Source organism: Grammomys surdaster, unplaced genomic scaffold (assembly GCF_004785775.1).
Source record: "Grammomys surdaster isolate TR1022 unplaced genomic scaffold, NIH_TR_1.0 125429, whole genome shotgun sequence".
Classification (NCBI taxonomy): Eukaryota; Metazoa; Chordata; class Mammalia; order Rodentia; family Muridae; genus Grammomys; species Grammomys surdaster.
This window is the reverse complement of record NW_021620296.1, coordinates 778,449-793,327: the sequence shown is the minus strand read 5'-3', so window position 1 is coordinate 793,327 and position 14,879 is coordinate 778,449. Positions and strand designations below refer to the sequence as shown.

Below are 14,879 nucleotides of genomic sequence, written 5' to 3'. Positions count from 1 at the left end.
AGAGAGAGCACTGGTATCTCTATGAGGACCAGGGCTAGAGAGAGCACCGGTATCTCTATGAGGACCAGGGCTAGAGAGAGCACCGGTATCTCTATGAGGCCCTGGCTTTGTCTCTTGTGCTGAGGAAGATGAATCCAGAAGTTATGTTGGGTCTTCTTCCTTGTCTGAAAGTTTTTAGACAACAGAGCACATTCCCCTTTGCTTGCCTCTAGAATCAGTCCAGACACGGTGACTGCAACCAGGCTGCATCCCCATGTGTCGCAGTCATAGGGTGCATTTTGGTGGTGTTGGGAATTAACCCAGGGATCCTGGCTTTTCTTGGGCACCCTGTTTTTAGGGTATGAGACATGACTGGTAAATGTCTGCATGCGAGCCGGGCGGTGGTGGCGCACGCCTTTAATCCCTGCACTTGGCAGGCAGAGGCAGGCGGATTTCTGAGTTCTAGAGTTCGAGGCTAGCCTGGTCTACAGAGTGAGTTCCAGGGCTACACAGAGAAACCCTGTCTCGAAAACAAAGCAAACAAAAAAATGTCTGCATGCAGCTTGGAAGGCTTACATCTATAGCTGGCAGGTACATGAAGGTTGGGGCTGGGGGCTGGACAACATGACTGATAACCATAGTGGGCACTCACCATGGTTGATCAGGAGGTGTCTGTTCCTATCTCTTGTCTTGAGTCCTGGAGCTTGGCCTGGGGCTTTGCTAGTTCTAGGCTCCTGAAGACACCTAGTAGCTAAGTGCTGGGGGTGCTGACTTAGTGCTCTGGAGCTGAGGTTCCTGGGGTGATGGTGGAGCCGTGCCCCCTCAGGCCAGTCAGGTCTCAGTGGTGGGACTTCAGTGCAGACATCCTATGCTGTGACTTTGAGGCCCTTTGTCGTGGCTATGTGTTCCTCGCCATAAGGCACTACCTGGGCATGTAAGGCAATAGCTGGCTGGTTTCTGCCTCAGCCTGCAGAGCCTCCGTTATAGTAGGACTCAGGCGTATGTATGCCTTTGTGTTAAATGGCTATCCCTAGGGTGTGTATGACAGGTTTGAAACGGTCGCCTTGTTCTGTGCAACTAGGCTGTGGGGACAGTTTTGGCTTGGCTTCATGGTCAGACTAAGTGGGACCCCATGCTGCCAGCCACCACTGACCCTTTAATCCTTTTGCTCAGTAGAGAAGCACAAGATTCAGTAATACAAGCCTCAGGAGTGGGGCCTCTGGGTGCCCTTGGTGGCCTGCCTTGGTGATACTGTGTTCTCTGTAGGTCGGACCAGAGGGCATCTTACAAAATGGGGCTGTGGATGACAGTGTGGCCAAGACCAGCCAGCTGCTGGCTGAGCTGAACTTTGAGGAAGATGAAGAGGACACATACTACACCAAGGACCTCCCAGTCCATGCCTGCAGGTAGGCTGCAGGGCTCCAGGGCCAAGAGGTGGCCAGCTCCAGAGTCCCTGCTGCTTGTTCAGAACCTTGAGCACAGTACCTAACACCCCAGATTCACAGGGCTCTGTGGGTCCCCTGCTGTAGCCGCTCAACAAGGACCCTGAAGAGCCAAGGCAGGGCGTGAATCCTGACTAACTCAACACATCAGGGTCACACGAGGGAATTGGAGGCTTAACGAGTTGGAATATCCTTGCTGTGGGATACCTAGCTCAGCTAGCTTCACCCCCCAAGGCCAGAGTGGCCGTCTTAACTGAGGCTTTTGCAGCCACCTGCTGCTCTCTACAGGGCTAGTTTGGCCTCTCCCCTTGACACACCTATTGCCTTCCATTATATTGGCTCTCTCCTGATTGACAAGTGTTTTGGGGGATAAAACAGCTTTCCAGAGCCACAGGCAGGCTGACCTGGGAGCCCAGTGAGAGCGTTTTCTGGTCTGACACTTCATGCCCCAGGCTGCCCAGTGCATAGCTGAGCTGTGGAGACCCAATGGTTCAGGGGCTCCTGGCACCATCAGCCTGGGCTGGGCCTGAGCGTTCCCTGGGTGCACAGCGCCTGCCTTCTGGGTCAGGTGCTCCCACAACCACAACCTTGTTAGTAACCTGCAGGCTGAAGGGGAGGGACCAGGAGTGGGACCAGGAGTGGTTTGGGCCAGTGCCGCCCAGGCAACTGCCTGTTGTTTGTGCTTTTCCAGTTACTGCGGAATCCATGATCCTGCCTGCGTGGTTTACTGTAATACCAGCAAGAAGTGGTTCTGCAATGGCCGAGGAAATACTTCTGGCAGGTAGCTAACAGCCACGCATGTGTGTTTAATCAGCGGCACTAGGGCTGCTGTGAGTCAACGGTGATGTTGGAACAAAGCTGGAATGAGCCAGTGCTGGTGAACCTGGGCTCCCTTTGACTAGTGTAACTTGAAACAGGTGGTGGCGTGCGAACGCTTTGACATGTTTACCCTTGAGTGATTCTCTGGCTCTCTCATCCTGTGAGGAGTTTGGCTTAATCCTGTTCTCAGGCTGAGGTGTTTCTCGTGAGATGACGCTGGCACGCCTGCCGGTCCTCCTTGTCTCTGGGGCTAATGGTTCAAGATCCCAAGTCATTAGGAAGAAGTAGAATTGTCCCTATTTCTGAGTATTCTGCTGAGCCCCAGCTCCACGTTGGCTCTCCATGCTAGTGTCAGGAAACACTGCTGGAGGAAAACTGCGGAGCCTGGTGTGCCTGTCCCCCATTGCCAGCAGGAGTGTAGTTTGTTTCTGAGGACATTATGTAAAAAGAATGCCATAGAAGGCTGTAGGTACCAGGTGTACAGTGAGGCAGGGGTTAGCGTCTTTAAAAGGTCTTAAAGTCACTTTTAGGGACCAAGACAGCCCATTCTCAGGAGGAGGAGTAATACCTGCAAAGCCAAGAATGATGGCTGGATGGCCACCAGAAGGTTCTGGTGAAGGTTTCATGAGATCATACAAAAAGACAAGTGTAAAACTAAGACAGTCAGGAAGAGCTGGCAGAGCCTGTGGGCCCTCAGGGATGAAGTGGCCAGCCAGTGTGGGCCACCATTAGGGTAGGTCATGTTCTCATATGTGGCAGGGGGAAGGATGGGAGCTGTGGTCCTCAGGGTAGCCCCTGCTACACAGACCAGGAGGTGACCTGCTTCTGTGAGTAGGCATGGCAAAGGGGACCTCCCAGAAGGAACCCTCGTTGTGCCTGGCTACCAGAGATTAAGTTAGCACCATGAGCTGGGGCTAAAGAAAGTGGGACTGGAGGAAAACTCAGGGGTTGTGTGAGCCATTGAGCAGTTTGCTGCAGGCAGATGGGGTGGGGTGGGGTGGGGCTGTGGTTCCCTGGGAGCCTGTGCCCATGAGGTGTGACCGTCACCTGTGCTGACAGACCATGAGTAGCACTGAACATTTTGCATGGGGTCCCAGACCTGGAAGTGCTGAAAAGTCAGGCTTGGGGTGTTAACTGCTGTTGGTTTCCTGGTCTCAGCCACATTGTAAATCACCTCGTGAGGGCAAAATGCAAGGAAGTGACACTACACAAGGACGGGCCCCTGGGCGAGACCGTGCTGGAGTGCTACAACTGTGGCTGCCGCAACGTCTTCCTGCTGGGCTTCATCCCTGCCAAGGCCGACTCTGTGGTGGTGCTGCTGTGCAGGTGAGCTGCCTGTAGCGGGCTGCTGGGGCCCAGCTCGGTGTGGCACGTTAGAAAGTGAAGTCTAGCCTGGTGTGGTGATGTGCACTTCTAACCTCAACATGGGGGAGGTGGAGGCAGAAGAGTCTCTGAGTTCAAGGCCAGCCTGGTCTACACAGTTAGAACCTATTTCCAAAAACGGAAAGAAGGAAAGCCCCAAATGTGCTGTGAACTGAGGCCAGAGTTGATCTTGCAGATGTTTTCTGGCTAGGTAGAGGCCTCCCGGGCCAGGTTCCCACGCCCTCTCCTGTCCCACCCTTGCGCAGGCAACCCTGTGCCAGCCAGAGCAGCCTGAAGGACATCAACTGGGACAGCTCGCAGTGGCAGCCCCTGATCCAGGACCGCTGCTTCCTGTCGTGGCTGGTCAAGATCCCCTCTGAGCAGGAGCAGCTTCGAGCGCGGCAGATCACTGCGCAGCAGATCAACAAGCTGGAGGAACTCTGGAAGGTGAGCCTCCCAGGGGCAACAGCCAGCCTCACACCGGGTGCTGGGAGACGGGGGGAAGGGCATGACCTAGGGTTCTGCAGGGGACATAGTGGATGGTCTGAGTAGCTGGATTAGGCTGTAAATGAGATTCCTACTCCAGAGAGCACCTGTCCTTATCCCAAATGACAAGTCAAGGTTCCAGCTTAGGTGTGGGGTTCTGCTCTGGCTAGCTTCAGACTCTGACCTTGTTCTCTAAATCTAGCTAGGGGTGTCAGTTGAGCACCCTCTAATCAGGAATCCCAGGAGTATCAGACAGAAACCTTCCAGGCTTGTCCAGTTCAGTCTCTGCACTTGGGTGGTCAGGTTCCAATTACCTCAGTGTGCCCAGTGTTCTCTGCTGCCTACCACAGTGAGGCTCCCTGGGAGAAACCTAGGACTCCAGCAGCTGAATCTGGGGCTCTTGGTTGTGGGCCTGAGTATTGTGCTGGGCCCTAGGAGTGCTTTGCCAGGTTTCTTGGGGTTAGAATGGTGTTGAACATTCCCATGGCCGTCAAGACAGTAGGCTCAGATCAGGCCGGGCACAGGGACCACGCTGCACCTAGGAGGGTTTGTGCTGAGAGGCCCTGGGTTTCCTCTGAGCGCTTGATGACTGGCTGCGGGTCAAGCAGGACAAGCACTGCACTGTTGTTGGCCATAGGAGAATCCTTCAGCCACCCTGGAGGACCTGGAGAAGCCCGGTGTGGACGAGGAGCCGCAGCATGTGCTTCTACGGTACGAGGATGCTTACCAGTACCAGAACATCTTTGGGCCACTGGTCAAGCTGGAGGCTGACTATGACAAGAAGTTGAAGGAGTCACAGGTGATGGGGCATGCAACATTCAGGCTGGGCCTCTAACAAGACATCTCCCAAGTTGGGGGCTCTCCCTGGGCTTGAGCCGGGATGGAACCAGGCATTCAGTGGGAAAACCCTTGTGTCTGGTTCACAGCTTTGTCTGCAGCTCCAAGAACATTCCTGGGATATGGGACCCATGCCACTGATCCCCCAAAGCGCCTTCTGTCCCCACAGAGCCTAGCTTGTGGGGTTTCCTGAGGCTCTTTACAAACCTTGCTGCTGGGACTGGCTTAGGCAATGGGTGTTGGGGTGAGGGGGGGTCCTGGTTGCTTCTTTCCCAGATGCTGGAGTTCCTGGCTGTGGGTGCTGTGCCCTGCACCCCAAAGGCAGCACAGCACAGACATAGCCTTTCTAGAGGCTCTGACCTGTGGGGAGCCCAGCCCATGAATGAGTGGTGAGGCTAACCGGGCCCCTGTTTCTCATATGTTCAGACTCAAGATAACATCACGGTCAGGTGGGACCTGGGCCTTAACAAGAAGAGAATCGCCTTCTTCACTTTGCCCAAGACTGACTCTGGTAATGAGGATTTAGTCATAATTTGGTTAAGAGGTGATTTTAAGTTTTAAAATATTTGTGACCATAAGTAGCATAAAATTCCTAGTCCCCCATATCATGTCCCTTATGTGAACTCTGCATGGTGGAGGCCACGGCCCTCTTGAAAGTGCTAACTCTGCTGCTCCTTCCTGCAAGACATGCGGCTCATGCAGGGCGATGAAATCTGTCTGCGGTACAAAGGGGACCTGGCGCCCCTGTGGAAGGGGATTGGCCACGTCATCAAGGTCCCCGACAGTATCCTTTGCCACGTCTGCTAGGAGGATGGGTGCTGTAACAGGACCCCTGGCTGTCCCTAATATGTCTGATTCCTTCTTCCCGCTTTGTGGGACATGCACACAGTGACACCACATAGTGTGTGTGTGTGTGTGTGTGTGTGTGTGTGTGTGTGTGTATGAATGAAACAGCCTAGGGTCTGACTGCAGCAGTTCCTTTGGCTGACAATCCAAGGGGAACTGGTCTAGTGATGAAGCCAGGGGCCCTTTAGAGTTTGACTTTGAACAGGAAAACAGACTTAACTCAGCTCCCAGATTATGGTGACGAGATCGCTATTGAGCTCCGCAGCAGCGTGGGCGCCCCTGTGGAAGTGACCCACAACTTCCAAGTGGATTTTGTGTGGAAGTCGACCTCTTTTGATAGGTTTGTGTGAGGGCCATACCCTTGAGGGACACCTCCACCTTCAGTACTTGTGGCTCACGTGTTTTACACTGGCTGTCTTTATAGGATGCAGAGTGCACTGAAGACCTTCGCTGTGGACGAGACCTCTGTGTCAGGGTATATTTACCACAAGCTGCTGGGTCACGAGGTAGAGGATGTGGTCATCAAGTGCCAGCTGCCAAAGCGCTTCACGGCTCAGGGACTCCCCGACCTCAACCACTCTCAGGTGCCATTGGGCCCTTAGGGGCAGGGTCTGTGGGGCTGTGTCTTCGCGGCTCTGCTAATGCTCTGTCCTTGCAGGTGTATGCCGTGAAGACTGTGCTGCAGAGACCACTCAGCCTCATCCAGGGCCCTCCAGGCACAGGCAAGACTGTGACATCGGCCACGATTGTCTACCACCTTGCTCGACAGGGCAATGGGTAGGTGCTGAGTCGCAACAGCCTTGTGGGTGGGAGGTGGCAGTGTCTTGTGTGGCCTGGTGGGCTGTTACAGCTCTGCCAGGGCCACATAGAAAATGTATACAGGATTACAGTACGGGCACCCTGTGTGTTCAACCCACAGACCTCCCTCACGTGAGTGAAGGGTGAGGTTGCCGTTGACATGATGATGGCTGATGATGGCAGGTGACAGGAATCCACTCGTTCTACTTTGCCATGGCTGCACCTGCCTATCACACCTGCACAGCCTTCCCATGGGCCCTTGCTGAGTTTCTCTGGGCGATGCTGACAGCCTATTCCACTCTCTGCAGGCCTGTGCTGGTCTGTGCTCCAAGTAACATCGCCGTGGACCAGCTCACGGAGAAGATCCACCAGACAGGACTGAAGGTCGTACGCCTCTGTGCCAAGAGCCGTGAGGCCATTGACTCCCCAGTGTCTTTCCTGGCTTTGCACAACCAGATCAGGAACATGGACAGGTGAGTATCTCCAGCTTGGGGCTCAGTACAGGCTGCACCCTGCTGCTGGCACTGACTCCCACCACATTTTCTGTAGCATGCCCGAGCTGCAGAAGCTGCAGCAGCTGAAGGATGAGACAGGCGAGCTGTCGTCTGCAGATGAGAAGCGGTACCGGGCACTCAAGCGCACAGCTGAGAGAGAACTTCTTATGGTGAGTTCAGTACCAGCCCAGGAGCCTTGGGGCTGTTTCTTGTGGGCAGAGGGCCCTGAGAAACTTAGACGTCTGGGTCAGAACCCTGGTATGGTGGCATGTCTGTGTCTTTGCTTTTGAGAACTCGGAGGGTCCTTGTTTCCCTGATGTGTGCTTGCAGTCAGGGACACTCCTGTCAGTTTCCAGTCTAACAAACCAGTCCATCAAAACTGGAGTCTCAGCCCTGGGGTCCCCCCAGCTCAGCACTGTCGCAGAGACTCTTGGCAGACACAGCTGTGTCTGTGCTGGGGACTGTGCTCCAGAGGGCTGTACCAGTTTGAAGCTTGATGCTCACGGTCACCTGTGCTGGTCATGCTTGGGCTGCAGGAGAAGTGGCTTGTTTACTTGTTGGGGAACTGGCTGTGGAGAGGCAGCCTTGGGCAACACAGCAAGACCCCATCAGAAGAACTTGTGTGTGCTCATCACAGGAGTGCCTACACACACAATTGCTGGGCGGGTGTAGAGGGAGGCATTCCGGGTCCCACCCTAAGCCATCTGGCAATGGTGAGATAGGCACATATGCCCTGATGTCTGTGCCTTCCCCAGAATGCAGATGTTATCTGTTGCACGTGTGTGGGTGCTGGTGACCCGAGGCTGGCCAAGATGCAGTTCCGTTCCATCCTCATTGACGAGAGCACCCAGGCCACTGAGCCTGAGTGCATGGTGCCTGTCGTCCTCGGGGCCAAGCAGGTGGGTACCTGTCACTCATGTGGCCCTTGATAGCACCTCCTGTAGTGGTGCTGGGTGACGTTAGACCTGCAGGGGGTCTTTGAAGGGTGCTGAGTCCCATGAGCCCCGCCTCCTGGTGTGCGAGCAGTGTGCACTGAGCAGTGTGCCCTGAGCAGCTCTCCCCGCCCGCTGGGACTCATTCTGTTGGCTTTTAGATGGTGGAGGTGAGCCCCTGTCCCTGAGGTAGGCACTTAGGAACTTGGAGCCTGAGGGGTTAACTTGAGGGATTTCTTGCTGCAGCTGATCCTCGTGGGTGACCACTGCCAGCTGGGCCCAGTGGTGATGTGCAAGAAGGCCGCCAAGGCCGGGCTGTCACAATCACTCTTCGAGCGCTTGGTGGTGCTGGGCATCCGGCCCATCCGCCTGCAGGTGCAATACCGCATGCACCCTGCACTCAGCGCCTTTCCGTCCAACATCTTCTACGAAGGCTCATTGCAGAATGGCGTCACTGCAGGTAACAGTTGGGTCACGTCCTTATGGTCCCTCCCTACAGCGCTCAGGGTGCTGCTCACCCCTGCTTCTCAGGCACAGTGCTGCTGGATGTGTGTTAGCTCCACAGTGGCCATACAGAGCTGGGAATTCTGGGTTGCTGTGCCTTTCACCATGATCAGGTCATGCGCTGGCTCCACTCCCTAGCTGTTGCTTTGTGCTAAACAGTCCCAGGCTAGGCACCCCGTGCTTAGAACTGAACTGCCCTGATAACAGGGATTCCCAACCCTTTCCTTGTGATGGTGGCTGACTGAGATGTCACCGTATCACATGCTTAAGTGAGACCAGGCAGGTAGACTGTGAGAGTCTGTCTTCTGAGGTCAGCAGCTGGTGACGCCTCTGACTGCAGCAGTTTGAGCCTCTGTGAACAGGGACGGAATTTTAGGACACTAGGTCACCTTTGAATGTAGTTCTGGCCCTGTCCTAAAACTACTTATGGCAGTGACCCCTCAGGGTCTTTGCACAGTGTCTTTTGGGAGGACCTAGAGGGCCTGGGCAGTAGACAGAAGCCTGTGGAGGGCACTGCCTGTTGTGCTGTGGTGTCAGGTGAGCCATAGGTACACTGTCACACACACACACACACACACACACCCTTCGAAGCTATCTGTGGCTCAAAGCTATCATTGGAGGTTGATGCAGAAACCAGCTGGGCCTTGCTGTCCTCCATGAAGCCTGAGTGAAGGCTTCGTCAGGCTTGCTTTGCAGCATAAAGGTGTTTTTCACAGAACTTAGAACAGCCAGGCATGGCCCTCAGCTTTAATCCCAGGACTGGGGAAGCAGACAGGCAGGCTCCATGGGGGGTCAGGGGCAGCCTGCACTTCATAGTGAGACCCTTTCTCAAACACACAAACACAGCTTCAGCATGGTGGCTTACTTCTCAGAGTCAGTGTGGATTTGAATGTCTGCGTTTGATGAACTGTGACAGGGAAGGAGCCTGCTCAAAGCTGTGTCTCTGTGTGTGTGTGGCCTGCCATGTGGATCCAGGCAGCCACATTTGGGGACACCACCACTCTGCTGGCCAGGTCTTGCCTGGACCTCCTCCTCTTCCCTGTGTGATTGCCAGAGTATGTGAGGTTCCTGTGTGTCTCCTGGGCTGTGCTGCTCTTGGTCACCACTCAGTGGGCACAGGAAGTGTCCCCGTGTACCCAGTAGGTGGTGATGTCTTAAATAGTGTTGATCCAGCCCCTTTGCTCCCCTCAGTGTGGTAGGTGTACTTGAGTCCGTGGGCTTCTCAGTGGTGACACCTTCTCTTTCCCTGACAGCGGATCGTGTCAAGAAAGGCTTTGACTTCCAGTGGCCACAGCCTGACAAGCCCATGTTCTTCTATGTGACACAGGGCCAGGAGGAGATTGCCAGCTCTGGCACATCCTACCTCAACAGGTGCGCAGCTGTGTCCCTGGTATGGAGCCGTTCCCACCCTTGGCTCTCACCCAAGACCCACAGTGTCTTACTCCCTTGTTATAGCATGTCAGGGGAAGATACAAGGCTCTTGTTTCTTCTCCTGGGGCCTCAGTAAATGGCAGGGGTGGGCAACTGTCATGTGGCCTCCTGTGCCCCTTTGGTCACTGGAGGCCTGTGCCGGTGACCTGTGAGAAGCCTGTCACTGACAGCCAGATGTTCTCAGGACGGAGGCGGCCAATGTGGAGAAGATAACAACGAAGCTGTTGAAGGCAGGTGCAAAACCTGACCAGATTGGCATCATCACACCCTACGAGGGCCAGCGCTCCTACTTGGTGCAGTACATGCAGTTCAGTGGCTCCCTGCACACAAAGCTCTACCAGGTACCCTGTGCCCAGCACATAGGAGGGAACATGAGCACACATCATGTACAGGTCTGCCTGGCACCACAGGAAGTGCAGCAGACCAGCTGGGGGCAAAAGGAGAGAGTGCGCTGCTGTGTCAGCACTTTGGTGACAGGAGCAGGGGCGTCTCTGAATTTGAAGTCAGCCTTGATTGTGAGCTTCAAGACAGCCGAGGTTGTTCAGTAAGGCTTTGTCTCAGAAGAGAGCAGTCCAGGCTTAAACAGGGAGGGGCAGGACAGCTGGTCCCACCTGAGGGGCATGGTACTTGCACGCTGTCTGGGTGTGTGACAGATGCAGAGCTATGCTTGGTCATACCATGGCTAAGGATTGGCACCGTGGAGCCTACTCGGTCTCTGCTTCATTGGGCCTGTGGTATCTCTGTCACTGGGGACTTGTAGCATCTGGCTGTACCATACTTAATGATGCAGCTCCTTCCTGTGCAGCTGAAGGAAGAGGCAAGAGAGCAAGGGACTGGGTTGTGACTGACAGGATACTGTCTCATTCAGGAAGTGGAGATTGCCAGTGTAGACGCCTTCCAGGGCCGGGAGAAGGACTTCATCATTCTGTCCTGCGTGCGGGCCAATGAACACCAGGGTATTGGGTTCCTAAACGACCCCCGGCGTCTCAATGTGGCTCTCACCAGAGCAAGGTAGGCCACTGCCCATTGCTACCATCCACCCTCCAGCCAAGACAAGAAACCCCTTGCTTTGACCCATTTTACCCGTGTCTGTCCTGGAAGTACATGTGCATGCTGGCACCCTGTCTTGAGAACTGGGCACTATGGCCTATTTGCTGCCCTTCTGATCAGCTGTCTGATCCTATAGGACACAGGCTGAGCTCACGGTCAGCATGGAGAGCTGCAAATCACCCTAGAGCTCTCTCTGCTGCTCAAGTGCCACCTCGTGTGTTGGCCAGTGCTGTTCAGTCCCTAGCATTCAGCTCTCTAAGGTGCTAACCCTAGACAGTGGAGTGGAGTGGGTATGGCCATGGGCTCAGCGTGTCGGTTGCCCCACAGATATGGCGTGATCATTGTGGGTAACCCAAAGGCGCTGTCGAAGCAGCCCCTGTGGAACCACCTGCTGAGCTACTACAAGGAGCAGAAGGCGCTAGTGGAAGGGCCGCTCAACAACCTCCGGGAGAGTCTCATGCAGTTCAGCAAGCCGCGCAAACTTGTCAACACCGTTAACCCGGTGCGCAGGGGTGGGGGGGTGGGGGGGCAGGAGGGCGGGGGGGTGGGGGCTGGCCTGGGACCTGGGAAAGCTGGGCGCTCCTAGCCTCTGCTGCTGTTGACTGACACATTCCTCGCTCTTGTGCCACCCTGCAGGGGGCCCGCTTCATGACTACTGCCATGTATGATGCCCGTGAGGCCATCATCCCCGGATCTGTCTATGACCGCAGCAGCCAGGGTGAGCCTTCCTGGCAAGCACCAGTGTGTTTACCTTCCCATGTTCCAGTCTGAACTTGTCACCCCGTGGGTGGCCTCCACCTGGAGCTTGTCCAGTAGGTGTCTGTAGCGTCTCCAACCAGGTCCCCAAGGGCTGGCCTGGCCTCTGCTAGTGGTTTGGACCACGGTCCCTTGAGAACTGCTGGGGCCACCTGTCTGCTGCTGCCCTTGTATCCTGCGACAAACCGGTATCTACCTCAGCCAGGCTGGCCTCTGCTTTCTGGAAGCTCCCAAGTTGCCTAGAAAGTTCCATCCTGGCCAGATCCTCACCAACCCGTCTACCTGCATGTCAGACACACTCGACCTCCCTTTGCTTGTCTTACTTGGCTGGCTGGCCCAGCACTAGTTCACAGCAGCCAGTGTCTACTGGAGCCCTGCCTCTGAATCCAAGTGTTTTGCAGGCCGGCCCTCGAACATGTACTTCCAGACCCATGACCAGATCAGCATGATCAGCGCAGGCCCCAGCCATGTGGCAGCCATGAACATACCCATTCCCTTCAACCTGGTCATGCCACCCATGCCACCACCCGGGTACTTCGGACAGGCCAACGGCCCGGCTGCCGGTAAGCAGTTTCTCGCCATTGCCCTGGCTCCTCTCCTAGCTTCAGGTAGAGCTTGCTATATTTCACTGCTGTCTTTCAGGTCGGGGCACCCCAAAAACCAAGACTGGCCGTGGGGGCCGCCAGAAGAACCGCTTTGGGCTTCCTGGGCCCAGCCAGACCACCCTTCCCAACAGCCAGGCCAGCCAGGACGTGGCCTCGCAGCCCTTTTCTCAGGGTGCCCTCACACAGGGCTATGTGTCCATGAGCCAGCCCTCCCAGATGAGCCAGCCTGGCCTCTCCCAGCCAGAACTGTCCCAGGTGGGCCTGCACCATCATCCTGCAGAGAAAGGGGGTGGGGGGAGGGGACACTTGAGACCATCACACTGCTTTCTGAAGGGTGAGTGACATCAACTGTGCTGTGGATCTGAGCCTGGCACCTTGCCGCTCAGGCTGCAGTATGGGGTCTCTTTCTGGTCTCTGGGGTCTGAAGACTGGGTGGCTGTGGACTTTCCTGGCCATGTTCACACTACCTTTGCCTTTCAGGACAGCTACCTCGGTGATGAGTTTAAATCACAGATTGACGTGGCACTCTCACAAGACTCCACATACCAGGGAGAGCGGGCATACCAGCACGGCGGGGTCACCGGGCTGTCCCAGTACTAGAAGGCAAGTGGTCTTCCCAGGCAGACTCGGCCAGTAGATGTGGAGTGTTGGCAGGTCCTGCCTCTGCTGGCCCTGACATCTCTAACCCTGTCCCTGATTACAGGTAGCGGCGGAAGAGCTAAGCTATGTGGCTTAGTCTATCAGCATCTTATTCTGGGTAATAAAAAATAAAAATAAATGGATACCTGTTTTCCACTGCTAAAACTGAAGCACCACTGTGTGAGCAGCCGAGGAGAGGAAAGAGGAGCGAGAGCGAGCAGAGAGCGGCCAGGGAGGACGACAGAGCGGAGCGCCAAGGAGCGGGCGCCCCCTGCGGGCGGCGAGAGGAGAGAGGCCCGCACTGCTGCGAGGCCGGCCCAGCGCCGTGCCCGCCAGAGGGAGAGGCCTCGCCAGGACCGGCCCCGCTGTTCTTTTTCTTTGTTTCTCGTGATTGAGGGGCTACGTTTTAGCAGGACGAACTAAGCGTTTCTGTGCCCAAGCGGGCGGCCAGGAGCATCAGCGCGCGGTCCCAGCGCTAAGGGGTTTCATTTAAAGAAAATACGGTGTTTGGGGTTTTTCTGTTTTTGTTTTTTTTTTTTCTTTCCTTTTTTCTCCCCCTCAAAGATTCTTTAAAGGAGTATGGGAAGTGCTTGGATCAGTTTGTCTCTAAGACCTGACTGTTGCACTTGGGAGATGCGAGGAGCTTCTGGAGAGGTGGCGCGGAGAAACCCGAGAGCCCCACAGCCTGGGATCACCGCCTGCACCGCAGCCGGAGGATTTGTTTTGAGTTTGAGCTTTCGGAGGCCACAGGCGAACTCGTGAGCACGGCCCGCGGGTTCTTCCCCATCGTGGGTAGAGGCCTCATTGCTGGACGCCCTGCCCCGGACCCCCACCTCCCGTGGCAGCCACCCAACCCTTACCCAGGCACACCTGCGCCAACGCAATGGAACTTAATTTTTAGTCAAATTTGTTTTAAGCTTTTTGTCACCAATAAAACATGAACAAACAGTCCCTGCTTTCGTGTGGGGCCGTCCCTAAAAGGGTGTCCCGGGTGGTCAGCGACAGCCACATTCATCCACCACCATGTCCTCGTAGTGGCGCAGCACCACATTGTCACTGTTGTCGAAGAAGAGCACGGAGATGGGCGACAGGCGTTCTGGCACACAGCATGGCGAGCCTGCACCTGGGGTAGGGGCAGCTGCGTGCATGAGCGCGCGCAGCACAGCGTGGTTGAGTGCAGGCGGCCCGCCGGGTCCCCTCAGCGTTTCGGGTAGCGCGCACGTGCCCTGGCAGAAGTTGGCTAGGAAGCCGCGCGGCGCGATCACCCAGCGGTGCCAGCCCACCTCACGGAAGCTCACATGCAACCGTCGGGTGCGACATGTGCCCACTGGACCACCTCCCACCCTGGGCTCCGTGTGGCGCCGCGACCGCAGCAAGGGACACAGGCGCGGGTCCAGAGTCACCAGCAGCAACGAGGCCTCAGCCAGGCGCCCACAGGCTGTAGTGGCCCCAGGGTGCAGTGACAGCACCAGGCGCAGGGTGCCCGGCACCGATGCGTTGGCGGCTACTGCAATCCCCAGTAGGTCTGCGCGCAGTGGTAGCCCGGGTGGCACTGGCACGCGCAGCAGCTCAGGCCCGGGATGCTCGGCCTCAGCCCACAGTGCCACGCTTAGCTCCCACCCTCCTGTATCTTCGCTCTCAGCCTCCAGCTGCAACTCTAGGCGCGCGCGTGTTGGGTGTTCTGTGGGCTCCACGCTCGACAGGTCAAAGACGACGGTCCACCCAGGGCACAGCCCCGAAGTCCTGGCGGGCTGTGCGGGCCTGGAGGACAGACCTGGAGGTGCAAGGAGAGCAGACATGGCGCGATGTCCCAGCAAACGGGTTGGGCTGAGACAAGGAGGAAGGGAAGCTCTGAGACTCAGGAACCCCACTGACGGATGGGGTGGGGGCAGGGCACCC

General features: G+C 56.2%; 2 protein-coding genes across 3 annotated transcripts in view; one reads left to right on the top strand and one right to left on the bottom strand.

The window, feature by feature from the left end:
• The window catches only part of Upf1 (UPF1 RNA helicase and ATPase), a 21,589-nt gene extending 7,659 nt beyond the window's left edge, over positions 1-13,930 (top strand). Inside the window, exons 2-24 of one of the 2 annotated variants that reach the window (XM_028786075.1) lie at positions 1,246-1,385; positions 2,113-2,202; positions 3,399-3,566; positions 3,869-4,049; positions 4,726-4,887; positions 5,352-5,469; positions 5,611-5,709; positions 6,003-6,111; positions 6,196-6,355; positions 6,430-6,548; positions 6,878-7,042; positions 7,119-7,233; positions 7,819-7,962; positions 8,242-8,455; positions 9,753-9,870; positions 10,115-10,271; positions 10,799-10,941; positions 11,308-11,482; positions 11,617-11,698; positions 12,138-12,299; positions 12,379-12,596; positions 12,822-12,944; positions 13,045-13,930. In XM_028786075.1, coding sequence (XP_028641908.1) covers positions 1,246-1,385; positions 2,113-2,202; positions 3,399-3,566; positions 3,869-4,049; positions 4,726-4,887; positions 5,352-5,469; positions 5,611-5,709; positions 6,003-6,111; positions 6,196-6,355; positions 6,430-6,548; positions 6,878-7,042; positions 7,119-7,233; positions 7,819-7,962; positions 8,242-8,455; positions 9,753-9,870; positions 10,115-10,271; positions 10,799-10,941; positions 11,308-11,482; positions 11,617-11,698; positions 12,138-12,299; positions 12,379-12,596; positions 12,822-12,941 — 3,159 coding nt within the window. In that variant the 3' untranslated portion in view covers positions 12,942-12,944; positions 13,045-13,930. The remainder of the gene's footprint in view (positions 1-1,245; positions 1,386-2,112; positions 2,203-3,398; positions 3,567-3,868; positions 4,050-4,725; positions 4,888-5,351; positions 5,470-5,610; positions 5,710-6,002; positions 6,112-6,195; positions 6,356-6,429; positions 6,549-6,877; positions 7,043-7,118; positions 7,234-7,818; positions 7,963-8,241; positions 8,456-9,752; positions 9,871-10,114; positions 10,272-10,798; positions 10,942-11,307; positions 11,483-11,616; positions 11,699-12,137; positions 12,300-12,378; positions 12,597-12,821; positions 12,945-13,044) is intronic. The other variant, XM_028786077.1, reaches the window with a different exon arrangement.
• Gdf1 (growth differentiation factor 1) overlaps positions 13,865-14,879 on the bottom strand; it is a 15,276-nt gene continuing 14,261 nt past the window's right edge. Inside the window, exon 8 of the mRNA XM_028786078.1 lies at positions 13,865-14,754. Within this exon, the coding sequence (XP_028641911.1) occupies positions 13,976-14,754 (779 nt within the window). The 3' untranslated portion in view covers positions 13,865-13,975. The remainder of the gene's footprint in view (positions 14,755-14,879) is intronic.